We start from the raw sequence: 12,484 nt of genomic DNA, 5'->3' as shown, positions 1-12,484 counted from the left end.
CTGACCTGAGGAACTCTGCAAGAATGGTTAGGTACCCCTGATAAAGGCAGTAAAACAAAAGGAAATGCAATATGTAAACTACCTCTGTTTCTAGGCAACAAGAGTTATCATCAGTTTAGTATGGTTACACCTCAAAATTCAGTTTAAAATTTGTTCTTCTACTCAAATATAGAGCACTTTTCTGAATATGATGTTCCCATTCATCTAGCAATACAAAAAAACACAGAAATTGCAAGGTCTGGACAGAATGCTTTTGAGTTTATTAAGTACCTTCAGTTCTGAGCTTTAAATGTCAAAAGAGCTTCACAGAATCTTGAATCCTCCAAATCACTCTTAATAGTTCTGCATTGCACAAAGGCAGCAATGAGCCAATGATATCACTCCAAATCAGTGCATTGCCAAAACAGTGCTAAAATGTGTAGTATGCTAAAATGTGTAGTGTGCCAGATAGAGAATCTTTGCTATAATGTGTAGTGTGCCAAACTGAGAAACAATGCTAAAATTATACTAAATGTGTAGATGATTGCCCATGTGTGCCAAACTAGTGTACCATACATTGGCAAAATTTTACCAAATGTGTACAATGCCCATGTAGATGAATGCAAACTAGTGTGCCAAAATGTAAGCAGTGTCAAATCAGTTCCAAATTTGTGGGCATGTTTGGTTGCCATCCACACTTTTTCACACAAGTGTGGCATGCCATAGTTTTTTTGGTGGACAGATTGGTCGTCACACTTGTGGCAAAAGTTGGATAGCAGCCGAGTCTGTCACAAGTGGTATTTGACTAAAAAAGTGTGGCATTAATTCTAGTTATTTCTGTCAATGGAGTTTGAATAGATGGCAACTGCCATGTCTTAGATAATTAGGGGTTTGAATAGATGGAAATTGCCGTGTGTTTGCCCTAATGTAGATTTGTAAAAATGTCATGTGTAGCATATGTTGAACTACTTTGTCCAACAAAATATTTATCTTTCTAACAAATTAAAGTGCACTGGGTCATGGCCAATTTTGGAGGCGACAATGAGGAGGAAGGGTGGAGAGGGAGGAAGGAGGAGAGGTACCTGGGCGGGCGCGGCCGGTCGCCGGAGGGGTCGGGGTCGGGGTTGGGGTCGGGGTCGGCGGCGGCGTCGAAGGGATGCCTCGGTTGGTCGTGGGGAGGCCGGCGGCCACGGTGAGGTCGCGGAGGCGTCGGCGATGGAGGAGCTGCAGTGGTGGGGCCGTGGGGGCGCGGGGGCACCGGCAGCGGTGGCGGCGGCTAGGAACCCTAGCTGTCGCGCTCGGGAGGGAGGTTGACGCAGGCGGGGCCGCGGGGGGAGGGGGCGGCGAGGGCGCGGGCGCGGGCGGAGGGGGGACGGTGAGGGAGGTGGTCGGGTGTGGCGGGGGAAGCGAGCACGGCCGGGGAAGTGGTGGGTGGTGGTGGTCAGGCGCGGGTGAGATGAGGCAGGGGAGGGATTAGAGAGAAATGTGAGAGATTGGGGATTTTAGCTAGTGTGGGGGGAGGCTTAGCAATGGCACACCACCCAGGGGTGCGCCATAAGTACATCCATAGCAATGGCGCACCACCGAGGGGTGCGCCATAAGTAATTTAATCTAGCCCGACTTGTCAGGTTATATACAACCTAACCCTATCTACAACAGACCCCGCCCACTAGCCCGACTGGTCAATACGCAGCACACACACCAGGAGGTCCTGGGTTCGATTCCCAGGCTCGCCAATATTTTTTTATGCATTTTAAATCCTGTTTGATATTTAATTGTGTTTAAATATGTTCAAACTTGTTTAAATCATAACAGTAATATTTTTTTATAAAAACAGTAATAATTTTTTTTAAAATATGTTCAGATTTGTTACTTGAAAATATCATCGGCGGCGGCGGTGGAGCGGGGGAGGGTGCGGGGGGGTGCCCGTTGGCGGCGATGGAGCGGGGGAGGGTGCGGGGGGTGCCCGTTGGCGGCGGTGGAGAGGGGGAGGGTGCGGGGGGCCGGGTGCTCGTCAGCGGCGGTGGAGCGGGGGAGGGTTGCGGTGGGTCGTCGGCGGCGGTGGAGCTAGCTAGCGGGGGAGGGTGCGGGTGGGATCGAGATCGAGATGGAGGGGGAATCGAGATCGAGATGGAGGGGGATCGAGATCAAGTGTCCTCATGAATTCAAAAAGTGCCCATGAAATTTAAAAATATTCATGATATCAAAAAGTGCCCATGAAATACAATCGAGAAATGAAGACTACGATTTAAATACAATCGATCTTAGCTAGCTATCTGTTCAAAATCTTCTTGCCCTTCTTTTTCGCAAATGGAGTTCTTCTGTGGAACGGACGTCCTTTAGGTAGGGTGGTCCTGCTTCTTCTTGTGGTGTGTGCTGCTACTTCATCGTCGTCGTCATGTTCGATCTTCGGGTCGCCGTACTTGTCGAAGTCTTGCTCATTGGCTACTCCATCCATTCCGATGATCTTCCTTTTGCCTTTCCTCACGACAACACGACTGGGCTTTGACGGGTCGGTAATGAAGAAGCATTGGTCCACTTGGGAAGCCAGTACCCATGGCTCATTTTTCGCGATGACGTTTGCGCCCGCGGTCTTGGATTTGGCTTCGGGTATAACCATGGTGGTGAAATACCGGTCTTTTTTTAGGACGCTCTTGGCCCATCTGACACAGAACATCGGGACCTTCTCTCCAGCGTAGCTCAGCTCCCAGATCTCCTCGATCCTTCCGTAGTATATGTCCTTGTCGTTTCCGGTGTAGGATTCCATCGTTACCCCGGAGTTCTGATAACCATCGCTCTTCATGTCCTTGTCCTCGGTGTAGAATGTGTAGCCGTTGATATCGTACGCCTCATAGGTCATCAGGTTGTGCTCGGCGCCCTGTGACAAGGCGAATATGAGTTGTTCTTCCGCGGGGGAGGGTGCGGGTGGGATCGAGATCGAGATGGAGGGGGAATCGAGATCGAGATGGAGGGGGATCGAGATCAAGTGTCCTCATGAATTCAAAAAGTGCCCATGAAATTTAAAAATATTCATGATATCAAAAAGTGCCCATGAAATACAATCGAGAAATGAAGACTACGATTTAAATATAATCGATCTTAGCTAGCTATATGTTCAAAATCTTCTTGCCCTTCTTTTTCGCAAATGGAGTTCTTCTGTGGAACGGACGTCCTTTAGGTAGGGTGGTCCTGCTTCTTCTTGTGGTGTGTGCTGCTACTTCATCGTCGTCGTCATGTTCGATCTTCGGGTCGCCGTACTTGTCGAAGTCTTGCTCATTGGCTACTCCATCCATTCCGATGATCTTCCTTTTGCCTTTCCTCACGACAACACGACTGGGCTTTGACGGGTCGGTAATGAAGAAGCATTGGTCCACTTGGGAAGCCAGTAGCCATGGCTCATTTTTCGCGATGACGTTTGCGCCCGCGGTCTTGGATTTGGCTTCGGGTATAACCATGGTGGTGAAATACCGGTCTTTTTTTAGGACGCTCTTGGCCCATCTGACACAGAACATCGGGACCTTCTCTCCAGCGTAGCTCAGCTCCCAGATCTCCTCGATCCTTCCGTAGTATCTGTCCTTGTCGTTTCCGGTGTAGGATTCCATCGTTACCCCGGAGTTCTGATAACCATTGCTCTTCATGTCCTTGTCCTCGGTGTAGAATGTGTAGCCGTTGATATCGTACGCCTCATAGGTCATCAGGTTGTGCTCGGCGCCCTGTGACAAGGCGAATATGAGTTGTTCTTCCGCGGAAGAATCCTCATGTAAAGGGTACGACAGAAGCTTCTGCTTGAACCAACGCGTGAAACATGAGTTGTGCTCTTTGAGTATATCTCCGTCCGTCCTCTGTTGGCCTCGGTCATTGTACGTCTTCTCAATAAAGGTTTTGTGCTCTACCACCCAAGGATCGACCACGTCTATGTGTTGTAGCGCGACTAGGTTTGCTCTTTCAAAGTCGGCGAGTCGACCCTCGAAGTCGACATGCATTTCGCGGCGACCCTCACGGTGACCCCATCCAGCGAGCCTGCCGAGGTGCCTGTTGACGGGCAGACCAACGGGGTTCTCGATGCCTAGATAATCCGTGCAGTAGGATATGCACTCTTCGGTCAGAAAGCCCCTGGCTATACTTCCCTCTGGATGTGACATGTTGCGAACGTATCCTTTGATGACACCATTCATCCTTTCGAACGGCATCATGCTGTGCAGGAACGTCGGCCCAAGTTGGATGATATCCTCCACGATATGGACCAGCAGATGCACCATAACGTCGAAGAATGCGGGCGGGAAGTACATCTCAAGCTCGCATAGTAACACCACGATCTCTTCCTGTAGCCTTCTGAGTTTCCTCACGCCAATCGACTTTCGAGAGATGACGTCGAAAAAGTTGCATGGGCCAAATAGCGTTTCACGGACGTGCGCGTCCATGATCCCACGGATTGCAACTGGAAGTATCTGCGTCATCAGCACGTGACAGTCGTGAGACTTCATCCCGCTGAACTTCTGCTTCGCTGGGTCTAGGTATCTGCTTATCTTCCCCGCGTAACCGTAAGGAAGTTTTACTCCTAGGAGGCAGGTGAAAAACTGCTCGATCTCCTCCTGACTTAGAGTGAAGCACGCGGGAGGGTAGTCATTTCCGGTCTTCTTGGCCTTTTTGCCTTTGCGACGACTTTCTGTGTCCTGCTTCGCCTCATCATCATCATCATCATCATCATTAGCGTGAAGCTCCTGCCTGATGCCCATTGATTTCAAGTCTGCCCTTGCTTTCGGCCCATCTTTGGTCCTCTCTGGCATGTTGAGCAGGGTACCAAGCAGACTCTCGCACACGTTCTTCGTGATATGCATGACATCAAGGCTGTGAGGCACACGGTGGATCTTCCAGTACGGCAAGTCCCAGAAAACAGACCTCGTTTTCCATACCTTCAGCAGCGGCTCTGGCGCCTTTCGCTTCTTTCCCGGCTCTGGCGCCTTTTGCTTCTTTCCCGGCAGTGGGCAGTCTTTCCAATTTTTCAACAGCTTGTCTATTTCCTCGCCGCTCCTCGTACACGGGCGTTTTCGGGGTTCGGTTTCACCATCGAACAGATCCTTGCGTTTCCTCCACGGGTCATCGTCGCGAAGCCACCTTCGATGTCCCATGAACACGGTTTTCGAAGACCCGGGATCTCTATCTAGCTGGCGATACGTTGTGTCATCCATGCACCTTACGCATCCAGAAAATCCGTGGACTACCTGCCCCGCGAGATATCCGTAACCGAGATAGTCGTGCACCATCGTGAGCAGTGCGGCTCTCATAGGGAAATATTCTTTCTCTGCGGCGTCCCACGTATTGGCTGGCGTTTTCCACAGCGTGTCTAGCTCCTCCTTCAGCAGCCCTAGATACAGATTGATGTCGTTCCCTGGTTGTTTCGGCCCTTCAATTAGCATACTCATGTGAATGTACTTCCTCTTCATGCACAACCAGGGGGGAAGGTTGTACATCCACACAAACACAGGCCAGGTGCTATGTGTGCTTCTCTGGCTGCCAAACGGATTGACTCCATCGGTGCTCGCGCCCAGCACGATGTTCCTTGGATCCTTTTCAAATTCTGGGTATTCGAAGTTCAACGCTTGCCACTAGCTCGCATCCTTAGGGTGACTCAGCATCTTGTCTTTTTTATTTATCTCCGGATCATTTCCGTCATCTTCCCGCTTCTTCTCCTCCCTATCCGCGTGCCAACGCAGGAGCTTTGCTACCTTAGGGTCCGCGAAATACCGCTGCAGACGAGGAGTGATCGGAAAGTACCACACCGATTTTCGAGGAGCTTTCTTCCTCTTCTTGTATCGAGTGACGCCGCACATCGGACATATGGTAGACTCCGCGTGCTCGTCCCGATAAATGATACAATTGTTCATGCACACATGGTATTTCACGTGCGGTAAATCCACAGGACACACGATTTTCTTCGCCTCCTCGAAATTGGTCGGGCACTTGTTCCCCTTGGGAAGACGTTCGTGCCAGAATGACATGTTCTCGTCGAAGCATGCGTCGGTCATTTTGTGTTTTACCTTCATATCCAGAGCCATGAGCGTTACTTTCAGGCGGGTATCCTCGGGCCTGCATCCTTCATACAATGGAGTAACCGCATCTATCTCCAGTTGATCCAGCTTGGCTTTCTCTCGGGCGGCAGCTCTTGCGTTATCCGTCTGCTTGAGAAGCAGCTCTTGAATATGAGGGTCCTGCACCCAGCCTCCATCGTCGTCTGCTCCGGCATCTTCATCTTCATGATCATGCCCTTCGTCTTGATCTTCCTCATCATCATGTACGACATCTTCTACATGATGACTGTGTACAGCATCACCGTCGTGATCATGTCCTGGAGGTTCTTCGTCTTCTCGCCCGCCCTCGTCGCGGTGGTACTTGTCTTGTTGCCCTTCCTCATTTCTTGCCCGGCGCCGGCCATGGACGACTTCATAGTCATCTTCATCACCTTGCCACCGATAGCCATCCATGAAACCACGCAAGAGCAGGTGGTCCCGCACCTGCCCGGAATCCGGGTCCGCAATAAGGCTCTTCAGCTTGCATCTTCGACACGGACATCTTATCTCCGTCTCGTTCTTTTGAAGCATCTCGGCCTTCGTGCGGACCATGATCGCCTGCGGGGTAGAGCAAAACGATATTTTAGAACCAAGAAAAATTTTGGCATGACCTTCCTTAAAAATAGGACCAAAAAGAATGCATAGTGCCAAAATTCTCGCCGAAATGGAAATGAATCAAAACATTCCGGCAAAATATTGGCAACTATCGCATTTCAAATACCGGTACCTTCAAACACAAACATATATGCAACACCACAAACACATGCAACACCACAAACATACATAAATCTAGCTAGGCCACAAAAAGTGCATGTGCACGTTGTTGGAGCGAGCTAGGGAGAAAAAAGGTAATTTCACCACTTAATTTTGATGAATCTATGGTGGAAATGAGGTGAGGAGGAGGAGATGGCCGAAAGCTTGGAGGAGGAGGGAATGAAGTGGGGAAAGTGAGTGGGTAGGTGTGGGGCTGTCCAAAATATCTTGTTGGGGTCCCAGGTTACTAATGGCGCACCACGAGCAAATGCGCCATTAGTAACCCTGGTTACTAATGGCGCACCAGCAGGTGGTGCGCCATTAGTAGTTTTGTAAAAAAGTAAATATATATATATATATATATATATATATATATATATATATATATATATATATATACTAATGGCGCATCTTCTCACAGTGCGCCATTACTAGTTTAAACTAGTAATGGCGCACTGTGAGAAGATGCGCCATTAGTAGTTTTGCAAAAAAAAAAGAATAAATTTTTTTTTGCAGTAATGGCGCATTGTCTGCTTGGTGCGCCATTAGTAGTTAGAACTAGTAATGACGCATTGTAGACCTGATGCGCCATTAGTATGTATGGAGAAATGAAAAAAAAATCATACTAGTGGTGCACCCTATTTTTGGTGCGCCATTAGTGTCTTCCACACTAATGGCGCATCACAAACAGGTGCACCATTAGTATATAGTAGTGGCGCACTACTTTCCTGGTGCGTCATTAGTATCAATCCTATCTATAGCCCTTTTCCTAGTAGTGTTCGCCACCGCGCCGACACCTGCAAACCTCTCGGCCATTTGCTCGTCAGTGGGAAGGGGCGAGAGTGTTGCTTTGTGCGGCGGATACGAGGGGGATGTGAACTGTGGCGTTCACCGTCGAGGAGGTCGCCTTTTATAGCAGCAGTGGGGCGGCGAGAGGCTGCATGCCGGGCGATGCGTGGCGGGAGCAGGCGGGACGCGCGTTGGTGGCGCCTTCACTGCGCCGCCCGTGAGGCATCAATGGAGGCTGGCCGGCGTGGCAGCGCAGCAGCCTTGGCCAGCGTTGGCATTGATTCCCGCGGGAACCGAGGCGACGAGGACGACAAAGCGGCGTCTCGCTGACTCGGCGGGCCCATCCTCGTTCGTGCCAAAATCGCGTTCCCCGGAGCACCCCCAGCGCGTTGGGTTCGGCCTGGGTCTAGCGGCGCTAATTTCGGCCCAAACCGGAGAAAAACGGACTCCTGGGGGCGCGACTGGGCCCATTTTTGGGCGCCGGCACGAAAAAATCTGGAGATGCTGGAGATGCTATAAGGCTAGCTGGAGATGCTCTAAGGCCGGCGCGCGGGGGGGGGGGGGGTGTTGGGGGCGCGGCTGGAGATGCTCTAAGGCTAGCTGATAAAAAAGAACTGACCGAATTGCGACGATTCTGAGTTAATGACAAAGCTTGCACACCAGAAGTTCAAGCAGAAATACTTGAGGGTCTTTGCCACCAAGGATCTTAAAAGTCTAGAAATCTGGAGTTGCCCAAGTTGGATTCTGAGTGAGCAGAACGGCGGCCCAAAGTACCTACATGAACTTATATTCCACGACCTTCACGGGCTCTTAATTGCTGAATACTGCTTGGACAACTTGCCAGACAATGTGAAGGATCTCAGGTTTCTCAAGAGCCTAACAATTCGGCTTTGCTAGTGTCTTCCAGAACTTCCCGTCTCTTCAGAAGTTTGAAGTTTCTTACTGTAATTCCAAATCCCAATTGTCTGTAATATTGTGGAATGATAGACGCTGGTTCTGCTTATTGCTGGTTCTTGTGCTAACACACACAGCCTGATCGGGATGATTTGCTGACACTGCTGTCATTTCAATTGGGAACGCTGATGATCTTGTTGGTATAGTTCTTATACATGTGTAAAATATATCTGCTTCTGTCAAAGGAACTTCGAAAATTCTTCAGAAGTTTGTTTCACAGGTACATAGTGTTCATTCCATTAAAAAATAAAATCAAGATGACAATCCAACCAAATAAACAGTGCAGATCTTTTATTTACAAGAAAGAAGGTGTTTACACCTCATCTCCTACGCAAACATTCTTGCCGATTATACTGTGGTACCCAGTCTGGAACTCTGGATAATCTCGCCCGAAGAGCACCTACCTTGCGGTAGATAGTTGCGGCAAGGACACATTGCCCTGCGTCCTCAGCACTCTCACTGGGCACCTGCCTTGCCTTCTCCCTTTCTCTAGGTTACTTGTCTGAAATTTAAGATCACTACAAGTTGTCAATACGCAGTTTTAGCTCGCCATCTATCGACATGAATCTTTGCTTCTCTGATCGCTCCCTTCTTCAAGTTACAGGCAGTAAATGCACGCATACGAATGGTGGAGCCATCAAATGCCTACAAAATCACGCATTTTTAATTGCCCCGATTGAATTAACACAAGGAATAAGCGGCCATGTTTAATAATACATCTTATTATCTCAACATGCATGACAAAAATACGGACCGGTGGCAAAACTTCAGAAAGACCCATGAACATCCAGCAATCAGTCAAGGCTGCAAAAATAAACATTGCATACATAGAAAAAGTTCAGAAAGATGTATGGCAATTTGGTCAGCAAGTCAGGGCTGCAAAAGCATCAGCAGAAAGACCCATGACACATTGCAAAAGTATCAGCATTCAGTCAGTAATCGGGGTTGCGGAAAACAATATGAAAACGTAGCTTAATACACAAGATGACAAGTCGGAGCATTGTTTCGATTTGCCAAGCCTTGATAGTTCTTGCATCAGCATATTTGTCCTCTGGAGCACACTTAGCCAGCTCGGCGGATGGCATGGAAATGAAGAGTTCAGGAGGGCCGAATAGTTCAGGCATGCCAGGAACAGCGGAACAGTGTTGGTGGTGGTGGCTGTACTAGTAGTAGCAGCAGCAGGCTAATCGCCGTACACCAGCAAAACTATGGTAATCATCAGGCAGCTAGAACAGAACAGCCCAATGGGAAAGCCAAAATATTAAACTGCATATCTTAACATGAAAACAAAACATCACAACTGTTCGCAAAATACATCAATCTGCAAAGAGTTGCACATTTTTTCTGACAAAAGGTAATATATCTACTTGAATCCATTCAGTTGATACCTATACAACATCGTAAGATGGGTGCAGAAATAACCAACTGATAACTAAATCTAATTTTCACTAACTTACAGAAGTTGTGTCAAAATGAGATCGGAAAATTATAAGCTAACTGGGCTGATAAGGTAAGGTCTAAATGCATGGACAGTACTTCGGTCGGTGGCTGAAACAAACACAAATAAGGTTGCATTCATTCTATTTTGTGAAATAAGTTTGCAAACGAGGCTGTTATGCATTAGAGAGAATGAAGCTGAAGTTTCATTGAAAGCGAATGAAACTTCACACTACATATATTTTAGAGAAGAGGTAGGGTGGAACAACTTTTGAGTTCATTTAGAAACAAGAGCACCCATGTAGTGCTTTGGTGAAGACATTTGCTATCAACTGTCAAAGTTCTAGCACAGTAAATGCCCTGTCCTGGCATCTGCCAAAATCCCATTTTCATACGTGAAGCACAAGCTTATATGATACACACCTTTGTCTTATCACCTGAAGTAAAAAAAACGGACCAAACGCGTGCACACCAAACACAAAACATTTCCATCAAAGCTTGCACCTTTGTTTCATTTTTTGAGATTAATGCAATACCTCTTGTTAACAGATTCAAAGCTCTACTGAATTCATTTGCTACACTAAATATAAGTAAAAAAGAACCTGCTCAAAGGCAGTGCTTTAGCAAAATACTGAATGAATAAGGTTGAGTAGACATCACACCCGTAACTACTCTGACTGAACCATTTAGTAAACTACCAGGTTCACAATCTGCACTAGGACTTAGGATAATCATAAGAACTGATTGTTATGGACAAGAAGGCTGGTTACAGTATAATTTAGCCCCATGGGACTAATACATGCATGTCAAGAACAATAGCCAGTTCTTGGTAAACAAGAACAAGAGTAACGGACTAATGGTGTTCTTTGGAATTGACATTATGCTTAATCTGTAGGTTTATCAGGCATTGCTCTGAACTGAAAACCAAACAAGTAGGAGTGTAAGCACCAGCAAATTGAGCAACATGATTCAAGCAGATTCCAAGGTGCACAGGCAAATACTTCAGCAGACAGAAGAGCCGATTCTTGGAGCAAGCATCAGGGTGGTTTGAAGGTAAAAAAAAACTAATGCTCATCTGCATCTGCTAATAGCTCTGAGAACATAGGAACATAGGGTAGAAACTGTTGTGTATTGTTCTCAAGATTAAGTATATACCCAACTTTCTGATGTCGCATATCATACGCTGCCAAGTTGTCCCCGTCATTTGAAACCAAGAAAATGGTGTCGCAATCTGGATGAATCTCAACCACCCTGTACGTCTTCCCAGTCATGCTCATAAGTTTATCGATGCTGGTGGTATGCTTCAGGACCAATCCTTTACTTTCATTATCCTTGAGGCACCAGAGTGATATCTCAGAAACTAGGGTTTCATTGTTATCATCAACATAAGCTACGGCATAGTGTAAGCACCCCTGCGATGATCCAATCGTACCAAACTTTGAACCGTACGGCACGTGGATAGTCTTCCATACTTTCCCCTCCATGTCCACCCCCACCAGCACATACTCGCCATTCATGTCCTCCAGGTTGCCCATGAGGTACAGCATACCCCCGACAAAGACACATTTACTCCTTAAAAGGGTAGCTTTCTCAACCATCCCACTGTCCCTACGACTCCAGGCTCTTGTACGCGAAGAGTAGATGTTCACTCCTGTCAAATAAGCTTCCATATTGGTCTCCTCGAAAGTAAGAACATGGAAATGGGACGAGACCACCGGATCAAAAGCCAGACCTGCAGTAGGGCTATGTATGTTTGTGGGTGCCGGCGGTTGAGGTTGAGGGGGCAGCTCCAGCCACCTCCCGGTGGCGGGATTGCACACAACAAAATGGAAATCGCCCTCTGTCCAAAGGGTCACCATGTTTTTCGTGTAGCGGCGGTAGAGAAGGAGGCCATTGCAGGCGTCCACCTGGGCAATGCCCTCGTCCTTGTTAGGCTGCAGGTAAGGGAGGGAAGGGTCGAAGGGGGCTAAGCCGCCCGAGACGCTGGCAAAGTGGTGGCGGTGCCCGCTGCGGTAGGATATGTAGAGGAAGCCGGCGAGGGTCTGGGGCAGCTTCTTGCGGTTGGCGGGGTCGGCGATGAGGTCGCGCCAGGCCACGGAGACGCACTTGAAGCGATGGACGGATCTGGCGGGGAGGCGGGAGAGGATCTCTAGAATGAGGTCATCGGTGAAGAGGCTGGCTGTCGCCGCCGGATGGCTGTCAAGCCTAGACTTGGTGTTCCTCTCCATGCTCGCCTCCATCTTCGCTTCCATGGAGCAGGGACAAGGGCAGGATTAGGGTCGAGGTGGGACCGTGGGATCGATCTATGAATGGAGAGAGAGGAGATCGTCAATCTGGCAGAGGAAATTCAGCGCTGATCTTTGCCGTGGGGAGTCGGATCGGCGTTTTGGGTGCCGACGACGATGGCTAACGGAGACGCTCGTGGACGGCGGCAGTTGGATTCTCGGAGGCAGACGCTGACCCTGACCAACGTGTTTTTATAGGAGGAAAAATATGCCCTTCGC

The 12,484-nt window shown here is 48.5% G+C and overlaps 1 protein-coding gene across 1 annotated transcript; it reads right to left on the bottom strand.

The window, feature by feature from the left end:
- Positions 1-10,485: 10,485 nt before the first annotated feature.
- On the bottom strand, positions 10,486-12,269 carry LOC147956965 (F-box protein At2g23160-like). The gene has a single exon (XM_087535472.1). The coding sequence runs from the start codon at positions 12,230-12,232 to the stop codon at positions 11,045-11,047; it is 1,188 nt and encodes a 395-aa protein (XP_087391598.1). The 5' UTR covers positions 12,233-12,269; the 3' UTR covers positions 10,486-11,044.
- Positions 12,270-12,484: the final 215 nt, after the last annotated feature.

This window comes from Triticum urartu, chromosome 7A (genome assembly GCF_056163025.1).
Source record: "Triticum urartu cultivar PI428250 chromosome 7A, HENAU_Tu73, whole genome shotgun sequence".
NCBI lineage: Eukaryota > Viridiplantae > Streptophyta > Magnoliopsida > Poales > Poaceae > Triticum > Triticum urartu.
The sequence above is the reverse complement of the archived record's forward strand: the minus strand, read 5'-3'. Positions and strand labels throughout refer to the sequence as shown.